Source organism: Mobula birostris, chromosome 14 (genome assembly GCF_030028105.1).
Source record: "Mobula birostris isolate sMobBir1 chromosome 14, sMobBir1.hap1, whole genome shotgun sequence".
In the NCBI taxonomy this organism is placed as follows: Eukaryota; Metazoa; Chordata; class Chondrichthyes; order Myliobatiformes; family Myliobatidae; genus Mobula; species Mobula birostris.
Genome location: NC_092383.1, coordinates 59076236 through 59095837, shown reverse-complemented (window position 1 = coordinate 59095837; position 19602 = coordinate 59076236). Strand labels below are relative to the sequence as shown.

The following is a 19602-nucleotide window of genomic DNA, read 5'->3' as shown; positions in this document are numbered from 1 at the left end:
ATGCAACCAGGCCTCAGGTAGGGGTTCAAAACACGAGAGGTACAAGGTAAAGAATGTGGGTGGTTTTCTAGCTGGAGCCATGGTCCCGAGTGCTTGTATATTTCCTGCTTCTCCTCCTCACTGAGTTTACTAGATAATTTATTGCACCGCTGTATAACATGCGAAAAAACTGAAATACGCATGTGTTTCCATATTGTTAGAATTGACATTCAATACCTCAGAAAGTCTGCTCATCCAACGCTACTAAAATTCGAAGGATATAGAATTACTGAAGCTTTATTGAAAGGAGGAGGTCCTTAAAAGAGGTCTTAGGAAGCGAGGTAGAAGGCTGAAAAGCAGGACCTCCTGGGTAGTAATCTCTGGATTGCTGCCTGTGTTACATGCCAGTGAGGGTAGGAATAGAATGATTTGGCAGATGAATGCGTGGCTGAGGAACTGGTGCAGGAGGTAGGGTTTCAGATTTCTAGATCTTTAAGATCTCTCCTGGGGAAGTTATGACCTGTACAAAAGGGACGGATTACATCAGAACCTGAGAGGAACCAATGCTTTTGCCCAGAGGTTCACTAGAACTGTTGGGAGGGTGTCATAAGGAGTGCAAGACACAGACACTGAAGTGCTAGGGACAGGACTAAGATACAGGGTGAGGGCTAGCACATGGACACGAAAACCGGGAACCCAGAACAGGACTGGACAAGAGAGCTAGGAGCCCCGGCTTGGACTCCGAGCCAGAGACTGGCCAAGGACCCAGAACCTGGGTCTTGCCTCTGGCTCGGATCCCAGAACTAGGCAAGGACATGACTTGGCTGGCAGGCAGGATGAGGCTGGAGTCTTCAGACTTGAGGTGAGGCTGGAGACCAGAGACTTAAGGTGAGGCTCGAGACCAGAGACTTGAGGTGAGACTCAAGACCAGAGACTTGAGGCGAGGCTTGGGGTGAGGATCAAGGCTTGGGGTCTTGAAGCTCCTCCTGGGCAGGGCGTGGATCTCCACCCGACAGAGGCGAGGGACAGGAAGGGACAGAACCAACCACAGGGTAACAGCAGGGTAACGGCAATCTGGCCTGACTTACCCGACGGAGGCAAGGGACAGGAAGGGACAAAACCCACCACAGGGTAACAGCAATCTGGCCTGCCTTACCTGACGGCGGCAAGGGACAGAACCCACTGCAGGGAAACGGCAATCTGGCCTGACTTACCCAACGAAGGCAAGGGACAGGAAGGGAGCTAGGTTCAGGATGGCGCCAAGACAAGACTTCAGACGAGACGAGGAGAGAGTTACCAGCAAGACAAGGCAAGGCTTCAGGCAATGCAAGGCAAGACAAGAACTTCAGGCTAGGCGAGATTTACTGGCAAGACAAGGCAAGGCTTCAGGCGAGGAAACGGAAGGCAGGGGAAGGGATACAAGGAGTAAGGACAAGAACAATCCAGCTGCCACGCCCTGGTCTCTGGAGGTATTTATGCAACCAGCCCCAATGAGAATCAGCTGACTCAATTAGTGCTCAACAAGAACAGAAACAGGGTAGACAGGAAAACCTGGAGCAAAGGTCGATGGACTGGACCGTGAACCGGAATGCAGACTTCACGGACCGGACCGTGACAGAGGGTTCGAACTAATTTGACAGGGGGGTGAGAAACTGAGTAATAAGGCTGAGGATGGAGGAGTTTTATACAAGTAGGGGCAGTGTGCAGTGAGACTGTTATGGACAGGCAGATGATGGGGCAGAATTGCTTTCAGTAGGATGAGTTGCAGTGTGGCGGGGGGACAAAATCAAAAAGAATGATGAATACAAGACTAAAGGTGTTATAATTGAATGCACGCAGTATATAGAATAAGGTAGATGGCCTTGTAGAGCAGTTACAGATTGGCTGGCATGACATTGTGGGCATCACTGAGTTGTGGCTGAAAGAATATCATAGCTCAAAGCTTAACATTTAAGGATGCACATTTTATCGAAAGGACAGGCAGGTAGGCAGAGGTAAAAAAAATTGCAATCAAGATCAGAAGATGTAGAATGTCCTTGTAGGTAGAGATAAGAAACTGCAAGGGTAAAAAAGATCCTGATGGGAGTTATATAGAGGCCTCAGAACAGTAGCCAAGATGTGGTCTACTAATTACACTGGGAGATAGAATCCTGTGCATTAATCCTGTGCATCATGTACACCAGGAGATTTCAATCCTGTGCATTAACCTCCACGCAGTAGACGTTGATGCAGCCAGTTAGAATGCTCTCCATGGTACACCTGTAGAAATCTGCAAGTATTTTTGATGACATACCTCCTCAAATTCCGTAAGAAATTTAGCCACTCTCATGCCTTCTTTATAGCTGTATCGATATGTTGGGCCTAGGATAGATTCTTAGAGATATTGACACCCAGGAACATGAAATTGCTCACTCTCTCCACATCTGATCCTTCTGTGAGGACTGGTGTGTGATCCCTCATCTTGCCCTTTTCGAAGTCTACAATCAATCCTTTGGTGTTACTGACATTGAGTACAAGGTTGATTGCTGTGACTCAACGATCTGATATACCTTGATCCTGTGCGCCTTCTCGTTACCATCTGAAATTCTGCCAACTATGGCTGTGCCACCAGCAAGTTTATAGATGGCATTTGAGCTGTGCCTAGTCAGAAAGTCATGGGTGTTGAGAGAGTAGAGCAGGGGGGCTAAGCACAGATCTTTGAGGTGCACTAGTGTTGATTGTCAATGAGGTGAAGATGTTGTTTCTGATCCACACAGACTGTGATCTTCCAGTGAACAAGTCAAGGATCCAGTTACAAAAGCCCAGATTTTTTTGATTAGACCCGTAGGAATGATTGTATTGAACATTGAGCTGTAGTCAATAAACAGCAGCCTGACATACGTATTAGATGATCCAACGCCGCATGAAGAGCCAATGAGATCACATCCGATGTACACCTATTGTGCTATTGTGCAGTGTGTCCAGGTCCATGCTATGACATGAGTTGATTCTAGCCATAACAAACCTCTCAAAGCACTTCATCTCTGTAGATGTGATGGTTCCTCGTCATGCTGAAGAATGCTTGTATGAATGTACTGGGGCCGGCAGGATTGCCAACTAACTTTCTATAAAGTCTGACTTCAGCCAGTGAAAAGCTCCTCATTGATTCCCGTTGACTTTGATATTACTTGCTGTCACGGTCAATCACGTTTTGCCCTGATATCAAAGGCAGGCACCTTCACATTACCTGTTGAATTTTCGGCTTCTTGACCGTACTTGTGACAGGGCTGAAGATCTGGAGGTCTGGAGCAGCATGTTCCTCACAGATTGCAAATTGTGTTAGACCTTTTTTTTATTAAGTATTCATTCCCTCTGTCTTCATTCCAGCTAGACTAACATACCAAGTGGGGAATGGATGCCCATGTGTCAACAAGAATGCTTGAAGAAAATTAACATTAGGCATACTTACAACCATTTGATGCATTATTCTGTTCTCATCATGAATCAGTTGTTTTTTATTGGTATCATTGTTATTATTCAATTAATGTGGGATCAATTATAAATATGTTTGGCTAAGAATAGATAAATAAATATGCAAGACAAAAATGTTCAGAATTGCATTTTTTAAAACAGGCATATGCTTCACATATCCTTGCAGACTAAACACACTCAGTGGCCTTTCCACAGTTCAGAATCATCTAGGTTCTGTCAAAACCAGTATGATTTATTTTTTCCCCTCATTATTTCAGGATGGTGTGCTGTGCCAGTAGATCAGGCAGTTGTCATTTGAATTGCACGGTTTGTTCTGAACAGAACCAAGGCAAATCACCATAGCAGTGACTTTAAATTACATGCCATCCATGAACTGCTGCAATTCTCAACAGATGTCCATCTGAGTGCAGAATGTATAAAATAATTTATTATTATTTATACAGTCTTTCTAAGGTTTGTTTAAAACTGGCTGCTGTAGAATACTTAATGTGGACTAATCGATTTTTATTAGTCATGAGCTACTAACGGGCAACAAGTTACAAGCAACTTCACATGCAATGCTAAATTTATAACACTTATTAATTCTGAGGTTGTGATTGTTTTTGTTTCATTGTTTCTTTGTCCCCCTCCTTCTCTGAAGGCCCTCACTCCTTGCTTATATCTTTTGGTCATAATTTGTAAGTTTCTACTGTGACAGGCATCATGGGACATCACAGATGTTGTTACTCAATGTGCTGTTCCAACGTGGGTCAAAGGAACCCTGCTGGATTAATCCCACAATAACTCAGTGCTCTGAACCCAATTCTAACCTGTTTTCGGATGGAGAATTCTTTGTTACTTTGTGCCTCGGCTAAGGCTGTATGAATAAAGTCTTGTATCAGAAGTCTAGTAACACTTTGCTTGCTAAGTTTGCCATTACTTTCAGCTAATTGGAATTATAGAAGTTATCATCAAACTGACTGAGCCAGATCACTTCAATTTCCATTAGTCAAGAAGGTACTGCATTGGTTGAGGTTAGGAAGGAGAACCGCCTGCTTGGTCTGAGACCGTGAAGTTGAAAATATTCTATTGAGCAAAATGTGTCAGTAGATCGGGATATAGTCATTTAAATTGCAAGGTTTGGTTTAAAAAAGAACAAAGGCAAATAACCTTTGCAGTGATTTTCAATTAACTGTATATCATCCATGAACTGTGCGGCTTATGAATTGACACCAGATTTGCATATGGCTTATTTCTCTCCATGTTCTCCCACCCCTACTTGTGAAGATCATAGAGACTTGGGGAGAGGATCAAGGGGGGGTGAGTATCAGAATCAAATGACATGGAACAGATGGAGAAAGAATCACCAGTGACATAACAGATTGGGTAGGAGGAGGAGATTGGAAGATTTGGGACCTTGGAGAGGAGATAAAGGAATTGTTTATGGAGGGAGTTGGAGAGAAGATCAGAGAGGCAATTGAGGCATCAAGGAGATGATCTTTGGAAAAGGGTGGGAAGAGATCTCAGGCACTGGAGAGGTCCTGCAGGGAATGGTAGGAGGTAAATTGGTGATAAATCTGTCAGTAAAGATGAAATAATAACGAAGAAATATGAGAAAAATTATGCATCATCAGTTTCTCGACAGCAACCCAGGCAAGAACTGAGCAAAGACCATTCTCTGTCTCACAGGCTTGCAGTAATCCTGTATTACATCTGGGTGACCAAAAGCACATGCATGCAGCACAATTTTCAAGATGTGTATCTATCAACATCACAACATGGATACAGCAGCTTCAATTGATATGAACTTTGTACATTGAATAGATGGAAATTTATTGCATACTGACAAAGAACATGATTGTTTAGCTGAAATTCTATTGTGACACACAAAACATTGTATTCTGCAGTGGGATTTACTGGCTATTATTTCCCCTGAAGTGTGATTTACAGTTCTTCTACATGATATATCCTAGTTTGTTAGGTTCTAATAGTGGCTTATATTAAATTGAAAACAAGTCATCTCAGGATGTGGGTATTTTTATGTTATGTTTCCTCCTAACATTAAAGAGTTTATTGGTAAATGTTGATAGTTTGCAGAGGCCATTTGATATCTGATTACTTAATATATTGATTTTCATACAATCTGATGTAAAAATAAAGACAAAGATTAACTTTATTTGTTACAGATACATTGAACCATACAGTGAAATGTGTTATTTGTGTCATATCAAATTAGTGCGGATTCTGCTGAGGCAACCCACAAATGTCACCACACTTTTGGCGGCAACATAGCATGCCAACAACTTACTTACCTTAACTATACATCTTTGAAATGTGGGAGGAAACCAGAGCACCCGGAGGAAATATGTGTGTGGTCATGGGGAGAACATCCAAACTCCTTACAGGCACAGGTTGGAATCGAACCCTGATCTTACAGCTAGCGCAAAGCCATAATGGTCTGAGCCTGTCTGATGGAAATAGCTTAGCCTCTGTCATGAGTTTTATAGCTTTTATATTGTAGCTGCGATGTTACAATGTACTCAGGGCAATACACACAAAATGCTGAGATACTCAGCAGGTCAGGCAGCATCTATGGAGATAAAATGTCCCGATGAAGGGTCTTGGTCTGAAATGTCAACTCCTTATTCCTCTCCATGTATGCTGCCTGACCTGCTGAGTATCCCAGCATTTTGTGTATGTTACTGTGGATTTCCAGCATCGGCAGAATTTCTTGTGTTTATGACATGCACACACATACAACTGCTTTTTAGAAAATGAATGCATTAATAAATGCAATGATTATATTCATTTACAAATGCCAATGTGGACAATGTGTGCGAGTATGAGTGTAATAGATTAGCTGAGTTAATGGGGTACTATTTGGGAAAAAATTGTTGTATCTTTGTTTCAAAACTCAATAGGAAAACTACCTTACCTTTAATATTTTGTCTTGAACCATGAAGATAGATTTTTTTCTCATCAATAGCAGTAACTCAGAAGCCCACATGGAATGCCTTTTCAAGATGATAATCCACTCAAGCTGAAAAAACAACTAGGGTACTAAGACTAGATTTGTATTTATTTTACATGTTTTTTGAAGTGCCAGACATTTCTATCTGATTATTGATTATTTTCTATCATTTAAATAAAGTGCCCTGCTGTATTTTACATTTCCTTGGATTTAGTTGTGATTCCCCCCCCCCCCCCGCCCCCGGAAATATTGCATTGGTAAAATAGTTATTTGTTTTTGTTTCTTTTATTCCAGGATGATAAGCTCAAAAGGAATCAGCAAGCCACCTACAATGGCCAATATCGACAAAATCAACTCCAACAGCTTGGACTCTTCCACCTCAGGGCATGCATCTGGTAGTAGCAGCATTACCAATGAGCCTTTAACAAAACTCCCCGATGTCCAGACAAGTACAATCAGCTTAGCTCCATGTTTAACCCCAAGTCCTGCCCCTGTCCTTAATGTAAATTCCAGTACTTTTAGTCAAGGGCTTGGTCTAGGTAGCAATTTCACAAACAATAAGGAAACCCTAATGTACCCTAAGCTAAGTAGCCTCCACACCAGCATGGAATCTCTGGATCTTCCTTTGAGTGTTCCAAGTTCATTCTCCAGTAGTGGCATGCTTTCAAGGGAAGAAGATCATAGCACACTCACATGGACTGGAGGTTCTAGATTCTCACAGATGGAAAGGTAAATGACTCATTTATTATCACTTTTATGTGATAGGATTGGAGGTCGAAAAAGTGCAAGATTTTGGACGAATGATGTTAATTTATTTGAAGTGCCTCTTTAACAGATTTAGGTTCACCTCATGCAGCACAAAATCATTTTTGCTGGCAATTAATAATCATTTATGATATAATATAATGTTGCCTACTCTATATTATGGCACAGTTTGTGGAGTAATTGGGTCAAGTATTTGAGAAGTTTTGTAATTATATACACATTTGTTGATAATTCATAAGCTCTGATTTTTCCAGTTGATTCTGAACATTGCTAATGAAGTGAAAATACATGCAAATAATTTAATTAATTGATCTTTGTTCTCAATTTCAGTGTCTACATTCTTTATATCATCTGTACTCAATGGATCCCAAATTCCTAAATCACCTGATGACAATAGTGTCTGATTTGTGAAGTGTCAGCAGCACAAGCTGCTTTGGTTGCTACTTATAGCTTGATAACGTTTGAGAACCATTTATAATTTTTTTGCAATCCAAACAATACCACTTTATTATTAACTTACCTGAAGTGTCTTTATTGCACAGGAAAGTTATTTACAGAACTAAGAATTAAGTAGATTGATGAGAGCAAAATACACAAACCTGTGAAAAGGTTTCTTGTGCAATGGCAACTACTCATATATTTATAGTTCATTAACAAAGGGATGTCTTATTCTTGAAAAAGGATTCAGTAGTAGGTTTGTGTTATTTATTTACTGTGACACCTTTTAAGTAAAATCATACTGTGTATTCAATGGAAAATTTGACTGAAGACAAACTGGTTTTGGGAATTAAAGTTCGAGAACAAAACAACTAATAATAGGCATAACAACATCTCTTGTTCATTACATATAATGTAGCTAATTGGAAATGGTGAACTCAGGTTAAAAGTATACATACTTACAATGTTTAAAAAACCCATCTGCCAATCTCACCCTGTTCATGCCATATAATTGTCTTGATGTTGACTCATTTCTTTGACATAAAAACTAGCAGAGCATTCACCAAACAGTGAATAGGGATTAAAATACAAGCACAGATGTATATTTAAAAGTAGAAAATATTTGTAAAAGGACTATTAAGTACTTACAGACTTCTACTCTGTAATCTTAATGTTCATTGCAATCAGAAGTACTTAGTACAAACAGAGTGCTCGGTTTCTTTCCTCAGAGTTAACATATATCATATTTGAGGCAGGGATATACTTTTTCATTCTGGAAAGATTTTAATGTTCTTTTTTTCAAGGATTCAGTCACAATATTTTCAAAAACTCAGAATTTGCTGGTGGGAGCATAAAGCTATTATTCTAAATGTACTTGTGATAATTATGCTTTCACACTTCTAAGCACATAAAGATATTTAAGACTGACTGGAGAATTATGCTGTAATTGAGCTGTGCAGTTTTTCTGTGTAAAGACTTCCTGAAACCCTGGTAACTGCTGATCTGCCAACATGGCTTAGTATTTCGAAAATAGAGATTTGGCCATTTAAGAAAGGTTGGGAGCTAAATGAAATACACCCAGGAAATGGCCGTGATTCATTGTAACCTGTAATTAACTCAAAATCATTCAACCCAGTACAGGCGGAACACCAATTGTTTTAAGTACTGCTTGCTATGCAGTAAATAAACTCAAGATACTGAGTATCTGTCGCAAGATCGAAGAAGATGGAGGTGCACAGCCGCCAACCCCGGATTCAGGTTGGCACCCGCTGACTGACTGACTGAGTATCAAGCACTATTTAAAGTCAGCCTGCCCAGCTTAAAGCTGGTCTGTACTTCTTAAAGGGGAGATGCATTATGGTGGCAATAGTTTCTGACAGGCCTACTGAAATTAAACTAACCTGAAAGTGGAATGTAGAAGTAGATGGTGTGAAGATGAGAAAAGCAGAAAGTCTCCTGTGGGACTTGTGCCCAGGCCATCTATAATAACCACATCGTAAGACAGAGTATAAAGGAAAAAGTAATGGAAACTAGTCATGAAGATGCAGATATAATTCTGAGATATTTTAAGTTGCCTTCTGACTGACAATGACTACATTGGGTAAGACATATATAGTGTATTTTCATGATAGTTTCTTAGAATAGCACATTCTGAAATTGGCCACGGACTATACACTAAATCTGAAATCATGCGACGAGACTGGCTCTACACTTACAATCGTATGGCTAAGTACAACTCCACTGCTATATTTAAGTTTGTTGATGACACCACTGTCTTTGACCACATCAAAGGTGGTGATGAATCAGCATATAGGAGGGAGATTGAAAATCTGGCTGAGTGGTGCCACACCATCATTGTCTCACTCAATGTCAACGTGACCAAGGAGCTGCCTACTGACTTGAAGAGGAGGAAACCGAAGGTCAATGAGTCACTCCTCATTGGGGGATTAGAGGTGGAAAGGGTCAGCAATTTTAAATTCTTCAGTGCTATCCTTTCAGAGGATCTGTCCTGACCCAGAACATAAGTTCAATTATGAAGAAAACACGGTGGTGCCTCTACTTCCTTAGAAGTCTGTGAAGATTCGACATGGCATCTAAAACATTGATAGACTTCTATAGATGTGTGGTAGAGAGTATATTGACCCATTGCATCACAGCCTGGTATGGATACACCAATGCTTTTGAACAGGAAATCCCCTACAAAAAGTAGTGGATACGACCCTGTCTGTCACAGGTAAAGCCCTCCCCACCATTGAGCATATCTACACGGAGCGCTGTTACAGGAAAGCAGCTTCCATCATCAAGGACCACCTCTACCCAGACCATGCTCTGTTCTCACTGCTGCCATCAGGAAGAAGGTACAGGAGCCTCAGAACCCACACCACCAGGTTCAGGAACAGTTATTATACTTCAACCATCAGGCCCTTGAACCAGTGGGGTTAACTTCCCTCAACTTCACTCGCCCCATTATTGAAATATTCCCACAACCTATGGGCACACTTTGAAGGACTCTTCATCTCGTGATCTCAATTTTTATTGCTTCCTATTATTATTTTTTTCACTTTAGTATTTGCCCTGTTTGTTGTGTTTTGCACATGGTTGTTTGTTTGGCCTGTTCGTTGCAGCCTTTCATTGGTTCTCTTATGGTTCTTGGATTTACTGAATATGTCCACAAGACAATGAACTCAGGGTTATATATGGTGACATATATATGCTTTGATAATAAATTTACTAAGAACTTTGATCAAGAAGCACTCCATAGTGATCCTGATATAATTGAATTACACATCCAGTTTGAGAGATGAAAAAATTGATGACATTAACCTTCCATGCGTTCTAATTGTGGTCACCTCCGTTAGAGGTAGGATATACTAACATCATTGGTCTTATGCCACAGACAGCTGTGGAGATCAAGACATTGGATATGTTTGAAATGGAAGTGAAGAGGTTCTTGATTAGTAAGGGTATGAAAGGTTTCAGGGAGAATCCAGGAGAATGGGGTTAAGAAGGAAAGGAAATCAGCCATGACTTATGGCAGAGTGGAATTGATTGGCTGAGTGTCCCAATTCTGCTTCTGTGCCTTATGTATTTGGTTTATTAAGGGAAAATTTTTCTATCTATCCTATCTGGGCTTCTCCTAATATTGTATCCCATCACTAGCACATTACATTTAATCGAGGGCATGAAAGGGAACTTGTTGAAATGAACTGGCAAATTAGCTTAAGGGATCAATCATTCACAACACAAAGAGCAGAGATGCTCCAATGAGAAGGAAAGATTCCAAGGGGAGGACCCACCACCTTTTATTAACTTAAAAAATAAATAGTTTCAAACTAAAAAAAGCTCGCATAATCACACAAGTGTGGGTGGTAGCTAAGAGGATTATATAACACGTGAAGAACAACCCAATCAAAAATACAATAAAGGAATGAAAGATAATGGTGTGAGATAAAGTGAGCCAGGGATATTAAACAGATAGAAAAAGTTCTAATATAAAAAATAAAATAGCTGACAAACGGGGTGTTCTGTAGAAATTGAGACTGGTAAACAATGAATGATATTAAATAGGAGCTTTACATCACTCCACATAGGCATACAGTGAAAGTAGCTGTAGATCAGGAAATGGAAGGGACTGTGGAATTCAGGAAAACCACAGTTACCAGGGAAGTGGTAATGCAGAAATTGTTGGATCTGTGGATTGACATGTTTCCCAGTCCTAATGGACCTCACCCCAGAAAGTGACAAATAAGATTGTTAATGTAACAGATTTAATTTTTCAGATTTCTGTAGACTCATGGCAAAATCCATTAGAATGCAAAAGAGCAAATGTGATTTCTTTATTTAAAAAGAGAGATAGCAGGAAATTACAGGCCACTTAGCTGAACATCTGTTACTGGGGAGAAAGGAAGCTATTTCAAAGACACCATGGTAGGTTGTTTCGTAAAACTGAGGGTAATTGACAAAGCGAACATGGTTTTGTGGAAGAGAAATCCTGTTTGATGAATTTATTGGAATTCTTTGAAGGAGTGACATGTGTTGTGGATAACAGGGAGCCGGTGTGTTATTCTACATGATTTCATAGATTTCCAGAATGCATTTGATAAGGTGCTGCATCAAACGTTAATGCACAATGTAGGTGTTGGCAGTAACACACTGCTGTGTATAGATATTTGTTGGGCAACATGAAATAGACGGCAGGCATAACTGGATCTTTCTCTGGTTGGAGGTATTTTTAATAAGCAGTTTGCCACTGGGATCAATGTTGTTACAGTTTATATAAACTACTGCCAGATCTTTACCCATTTATTTGTTCAACTTCTCAGTTCCTTTGCACAGCCAAAGATATGGTTGCTAATTTTGCTGATGGCACAAAAACTGGTAGAAAGATAAAATGTAAAAGGGACGTAAGAAATCCATCTGCCATCTCACCTCCCTTGCTCAGTTCCATGCACCACCTTACTCTCCTATCAGATTCCATCATCTGCGGCCCTTTGCAGCTTCCACCTCTCTCCTCCCAGCCTCTGTTACTATGTCCATGCTTCCCTCCTCCATATGCCTATCACCTCTGCCCAGTTGGATCCACCTACAATTTGCCAGCTCCACCCATTTCCCTCATCTCTTTATACAGTCTGTCTGCCCTCAGGTGTTTCCGGTCGAAGTGTCTTGACCTGAAACATCAATTGTCAATATCCCTCCACAGACACTACTTATCCCACTAGGTTCCTCCAGCATTTTGTTTGTTGTTGATTTGTCAAATATCATTTTCTTTCACAAGATTCATCTTTAACTGGTTTTTAACAATGTCACAGTAGTGTAGTGGTTAGTGTAACACCAGTGCCATCAAACCGGTTTCAATTCCAGTGGTGCCTGTGTTCTCTCCGTGACGACATGTTTTTCTCCAGTGCTTTCCCTCATTCCAAAGACATATGTGTTTGGAGGTTAATTGTTCAAATGGACGTATTCAGATGGGTGGGCTTGATGCACCAGAAGGGCCCCTTACCATGCAGTATCTCTAAATAATAAAGAAATAAAGTAAAACTATTTTCTAGGTAATTTGTACTCATCTCCTTAGTAATGCATTCCAGCATTTTTCCTACTGTTGATGGCAGGCTAACTGGTCTGAGGTTCCCATTTCCTCATTCTGGAACCATTATCACCTCTCAACCATCAGGCTTCTGAACCCATTGGGACAACCTCACTCAACTTCACTTGCCCCCAACACAGAACTGTTCCCACAACCTGTGAACTCTCTTTCAAGGACTCTTCATCTCATGTTCTTAATATTTATTGCATATTTATTTATTAGTATTTTTTTCTTTTGTTTTCTTTTGTATTTGCAGTTTGTTGCCTTTTGCACATTGGGTGATGTCTTTCATTGATTCTGTTCTGTTCCTTGGATTTACTGAGCAAACCTGCAAGGAAACCAGATCTCAGGGTTGTATACGTACATATATGTACTTTGATAATACATTTACTTTGAACCTTGCACTTTTGATGTATTTTAAACTGCCGTATCCAACAGCTGTATCAGAAGTCTCAGCTGCTGTTCAGAACACCTCACCTCTGTTGCTCATCCATCAGCAATCAAATAAAGGGTACCATTCTTCTGCTCACACACTTATGCTGCTGCAAGCCTTTCACCTGTATCCTGAGGGCTGCAGAAACCACCAACTGTGTAGCCAGGATAAACGTATCACCAAGACACTTGCAGTACGTTCACCAATACTTCCACTTCTAGTACCATCCATTCTCTTTCTCATTCTTCGAACAGTTTATTTTGGTCATTGCTCGGTGGGAAAGGCAACTAATGTACGCGTGTCTGGAAGCTACCAACTTCTGCAGAGGCCTTAAACCCAGGCAGCATGACTTTCAGCAGCTGGCATGTTACTCCCTTTAGACTTCATAAACTTTAACGGACATTAGAAGGCACCGTACCTTGGAGGAACCAGTAGAAATTAATCATCAACTGATCTGCAAGTAGTTGATGCACTTAGAGGGTAAGTGTAGGAAAGTGTTCATTACTGCTGCAAAGCACAATAATCAGCTATGTAGGAGATTAGATAAAAGGACTTAACTGGAGCCTTGAACTACAGTTTAAATTTAAAACCACATTCTGTCTATTTACAAACTTCCTTCCGGTGTTAGTTCCCAAGTGATGCAGTGTTGCAGATGGAATGACTCACGTGTCTGTGTGCTGCGTTGGTTGCTGTTTAAAGCCAATTCAAGACTGTTGCATCTCACATTGGCTCAGTGAGTTCTGTGGCTCTTGCTCTTTATGGTTCACTTTTTGTAGTTACACCCCAAATCTATGTGGACTTCAACACCTGTTCATTTGGGGATACTGCTTTTGTTGCTTGCAGAGGCTCCTCAAGGTTTCTTGTCACTTGGAGGAGGCGAGAGCAGTTCACAATTCAGATATTGGCTTCACTTGTCGTGGTTTCTTGCGTTTCACAAATGATCAGGAGGCACAGAGGATTCTTCAAGAAGTTTTAAACTGTAATTTGCAAATCAAAGTTGAGACAGTCAGTGAGCTAGTTGCTGATTGCCCGCCGATCTTTGTACATAGCATTTTTTATAGCATTCTTCTGGCTCAGCTGAATTAGCATATCCAATCAGTCTGCAGTTGCATATCATCAATATGCCAGTTCCTGACTTGCCACTATTATTTTTACCCCTTAATTTAATCATGTCCTGGTTTACATTTTGGGCCACATGTTTTCTCATCCCTGGCCACAGTTATCTCTTAGTTAGCCTTTCATTAACGTACTGTCGCATGTTTCATTATCCTATCTGCCACCATTATCTTTTTACTTGGTTACATTCTAATGAGTCAAAAGTACATAGGTTACATTCTAGCTAATAAGTCAATGGTTGCATAGTAAATACCGTAGAAAATACAATGTATACCCAGTAAATCAATAATGCGTAGTAAACACTTAGTAAGCAGTATTTCATAGCAAATGATGCATATTTTGTTTTCCAATACACTTAATGGAAAGAAGTTTGTGCATCATAGTGGCAACTGGAGTATGTTTCTGATGCCTACAGAAGAGCATTAATTAACGAAAAGAGAAAATGTCATCACTTGGCAGGTCAGGCAATCTCTGGAATGAGAAACAATTTGTGGATTTTTCATTATTTTTGAAAAGTCAAATACCACTACCAGTAAGTTGTTTTCTCTCTCCACAAATGTTTCTTACCTATTGAGTGATTCCAACAGAATTTGTTTTATTCCAGATTTCCAGCATCAACAATATCTTGCATTTGGGTACTGTGAATTAAATTGTACTTTCCCTGATTTAATGTTGTAACGTCTTTGAAAAGACATTCTCTTAGGCAATGATCTACTTTAACTATAGTTTTTTTTGTTAGTCCCTGTTACAGAGACAGCATTTCAACTAGCTCAGCATATTTTCAGTAACTGAAGTTATACACTACGAAACTTTGGAAAAGAAAAGTTGAGAATTTCTGAAATCTTTCCATTGATAGCTTATGATGGAAAAGCAGAGTTTCTAATTATGCTTGCACATCAAGTTGTTGGTAAATAATCTAGATAACAAAAATGGACGTATCTAGTAAATGCAGAATGCTGCCAGTGTGCATGGCAATGTTGTCAGTTATTGTTTTACTTCTGCAATCTATATTTTGTTGTAAACCAGATTTTGCATTTTAAATATAGAAAAAACACCCCAAAGCCTGGTTGAAATCCAAATAAAGGAGCGTTGGATAAAGGACAATCCTTTTGAAAAGTGCTGTAAAAGTCTATGCTTAACTCCTCAAAGTTAAACAATTTCAGAAATGTGCAACTTTTAAACTTCACACAAGAAGGGAAAAAGTAAGCATGGTTGCAACTTTTTTTGATCACTCTCTCAAGTTACTGATTAATAAAGGTATTTATTTTGTGCCAGGAGGAGAGAGATTAGGCAGATGATGAAATGCTTGCTCTAATGGTTTGGTTCTGAAAAGTTCAAGAAATTCATGGAGAGAGGGGTAGAAAATCATTCTCAGTACCCTGCACTTAGTTCACAATATTTTATAGTAACTGAGTTGTTCTCAACTTACAAAATTCTTCCAAAAATTGATGTCATGGAATATTTTGTAGGCTTGTAGTGGTATAGGGGAGTCTTATAAATGTTGCTTCCTTAATGTTTTCTTGATTTTAGGTATCTTAGCAATTGGCTTTCCCTTCATCCCAATTTTGATGGCATCCTGGTGCATCTTTCCTTCTGCTTCCTTCGTCCCATCTAATTCTGTTCTGCTGCCATGCTTTTAGGTGGCCCCCTACTAACTGCCTGCATCTCCATTGAACATTTATTCCTCGTGTTCCTAATTTAAATACAGTAGAGCCTTCTTTTATGGTTAGGGCAATATAAATAATTAGTTGTTAAAATCAGATTTTGTGAAAATTTTGAACAAGAAAGCAGTTTTTTTCCACTTTGTCAGAGGTTTCTAAGCCTGGTTTCTCAATCATTACCTCATATTGTGTTTTCGTTAAAGTAGACTGAGCTGAGTAGTTGGAACAGGAAAATAATTAAATATATTTGATGTTTAACATGATGCTGGATAAAATAACAACATATTTTATTGTTACTGGCATTCATTTAGTGATTGAAATTGTCATGTGTTCTTAAGCATAATACACAGTAGTTGCTTTGTTGGTATCTTTCACAAGAAACCACTAACTGCTGAGAGTGGAATAAATTATGAATACAAGTTCAGATTTCTTAAACAGTGCATTCTTTTGTGAAACAATTTTTGTACAGAAATACAGTGTTGAATTTGAAGCATCAAGACAATAAGTATCCAGGAATGTGATCCAACAGTTCTTTGATGTTATTTTGAAATTACTCTTTTTTTTTAAAACAAAATACATATGTTTTCTGCAAAAGAATCCAAATAGTTTTAATTCAATGTTTGAGAAGTTTTTAAAATATAAGATCATTCAAATTCAATCAAATATGAGTTATGAAGTACAGATGCTCCAATTGTATGATGGATGCAGATTTTGCCTGCAGTGTTTCATAACAAAAGCTATCTCGATGAAAAAAAGTTTTCCAGAGAGAGGAAAGCAAAATAAAATCATTCTCGTCTTGGTTTAAAGCTTGTTCAAACAGCTGGCTTAAGGATAATACTGAGGGTAGTATTAATGTCTAAACCTGTGTCTCAGGACAATCACTCAATCAGGAAACCAAAGGAACAAGCAATAACACCAGTGATTCAAAATCTGGAGCAATTTTGGTGTGAGTGTAAGTTTAGCCTCATCATCCATTGAAATTACTCTCATCAAATTAAATGCATCTGTTTTTTTTATTCCTTTGCGTGGTTTATTAGTAATTCCATGTTTGTGTTGTTTTGTCTGTTGTTGTGTATGATGTTGTATCAGTGTTCCCTGTTTATTTTATAGTGCACAACGTGACAGAAATACTCTGCCGAAAAAAGGACTCAGGTAACAACCTTACGATGTAGCTTGATTGATCTTTTGATGTCAAATTCTACATTCCAGACAGTCTTCATAAAATAAAGTACAAAGCTGCAATATAAAGGAATTAAGCTGCAACTCCCATCCCCTTAACCATTTTGACCACGGGTTATTGGTGGTCCATTATTTCACATGCCATCATTCTATCACCTCACATCAATAAACAAAATATAAAGAATCCATATGATTATCTAGACAAATTAAATGACAGGTATGACACTTTTTTGAGGGGAAAAGAAACATCTTCATACAGCAAGCAAAATAACACTTTGCCCAACTGGGTCTGCATTGACTATCAATCACCCACTTGTGCTAATACGACACTGATCCCAATTTATGCCCCCCATCTTCCCATTAGCCTCCCCCAGATTCTAACACTCATCTACACACTACAGAGGCAATCTATAGTGGGACAACTAACCTGTCAACCTGCACATCTTCAGGGAATGTGAAAACCAAAGGACCTGGAGAAAATCCAGACTCCAAACGGACAATGCTGCAGATTAGGACCTGGATCACTGGCACTGTGTGACAGCAGCACAATTCACTGGAGAGTCACGGAGAAGTACAGCTCAGAATCAGGCCCTTTGGCCCATCTAGTCCAAGCCAAAACCATGCCACAGACTTTAGTCCTCTCACATCCTGGTTTTATGAAGTCACCAGTGAAAATCTTCCTTCCATTTACAATCCACGGGGAAAGATCACAGCTGACCTTTCATTTCAAATTCTAACCCAATGCAATACCCCAATCCCCTTTGCTGAAAGATCATTATGCCAGTTTTGAGAATACTCATGGACTGAGCATTCTGGGGTAAGAAAGTCCAAGTTCACCCTTTGACATTGTTTGAGTCAGAGCATTTGGACATCCTGCACAAACAGCTCTCCCTGAGCTCAGCGGTGGAGCAGTGACTCATTAAACACGGGATGCAGAAGTAGTTTGCAGCTGGCCCCTCAACTTTATGCCAAGTCTGGCTGGCATTGAAACAGTAGTCCCTTTCATTTGAAAGAAGTCTTCAAGTCATTTTGCTTTATGTCAATATATATTTTTTAATTACCTCTTAGTAACTTAATGTGTTTTAATTACATGTTTCTGATTTTTTTAAAATTAGTTGCATCTATTTGAATAGTGTTTGAATGTTTTTGTGAGAGGCATCTACAATATTTTAAAGATCATTAGCCACCAGTAAGTGTCAGGAGGTTCTGGAGCATGGCTCAGGACAGACTGCATGAACCCTGCTTGTCTCTTGGAGTCTGCACAAATCCTAGGCGTGGTAGGTCAACACAGCTAGTCTTCCTCATCCAGAGAAAGTAAGTGCAGCCCAATGGGGACCACAAGCAGGAGCTGAATCTGGGCTGTCTATTCCAACTACGTTGGATGTTCTCAGCTATTGATCACACCAGCAGGCCCCATCTTTTGACATAGAAATAAATCAGTTGTTTCATGATGAACTATAAGCAATATTCCTTATGAAGGCTATTAGGTAAACAGTGAGTTAATGTCTTGGGGTGACTGTCATCCTTGATTTTGTTCTACAACAAGAGACAAAACTAATGAAAAGGTTCTTAAAATTATAATCAATGAACATCAAGAATTATATTAACTCCATGTTAGAAATGATCTCTCTCTCTCTCTCTTTCTGGCTCATTCTCTGACTCTTGCAGACCTGCTCACTCTCTTTGTATACTAAAACCTGCTTATAATTATCTCTGACTGGAACTAAGTAGGAATTCCATTCATAAAATATAATTGTCAGTTTATGCAAACCATTAAAATAATGCTGTGTTTATGACTACTTCATTAACAAACGATATTTTTTGTCTGTGTGGTCAGATGCATTATGTTGGTTTGAGTTGATGTGAAGGGCATCCACTTGAAACTGCTTCTTCAGCATCAGACCCTACCTGCTGGTAGCTGCCCAAACTGATCCCCTTGAATTAATCCTGAAGCAGCCTCAGATGTGCTGTGAAGGACTCCAACCATGTGAGTGGCCTACTGTGCTTAAGGATGTCAGATTTGCAGAGTATCCCAAAGAAACCTTGCAGACTCTGTCATTCCTGCAGTCAATCTCTGATTTTGCATTTATTAAAAATTTGCTATGATCACATAGCGGATAGAAACCTAGCAATGCCATAATAATACAGCTGGAAGAATTTTTGGGTGGGTTTTTTGGAGTATTATTGACTGTCACTACCATTTCAATTGACATGATAGATTCCATTTTTAAGTAAATTTCGGTAGATCTTGGAAAATAATCAGATCAACATAATGCATCTGACCTTACAGAGGAACGGTGGAAAGTCTTTAGTGATAAACCTAATCTCTTCAAACTCCGAATGAAAAATAGCTGCTGTTGTGCCGCCTTTGTAATTGTATCAGTATGTTGGGCCCAGGATAGATCCTTAGAGATGTTGATACTGGGAAGGGGATACGGAGATGGAGATTGATTTGTGGGTGGGGCTAAGGCCTGAGGAATGAGATGAAGTCCATGGTGTTGGATGTGACAGTGACAATGGGGAGAGG

The 19602-nt window shown here is 39.6% G+C and overlaps 1 protein-coding gene across 8 annotated transcripts in view; it reads left to right on the top strand.

Annotated features, from left to right (window-relative positions):
* Window positions 1-19602, top strand: part of LOC140209923 (neuron navigator 1-like) — a 672220-nt gene that overhangs the window by 536039 nt on the left and 116579 nt on the right. For all 8 annotated transcript variants that reach the window (XM_072278589.1, XM_072278590.1, XM_072278591.1 and 5 more), the window contains 2 exons: window positions 6695-7129; window positions 17007-17048. In XM_072278589.1, the coding sequence (XP_072134690.1) occupies window positions 6695-7129; window positions 17007-17048 (477 nt within the window). The remainder of the gene's footprint in view (window positions 1-6694; window positions 7130-17006; window positions 17049-19602) is intronic.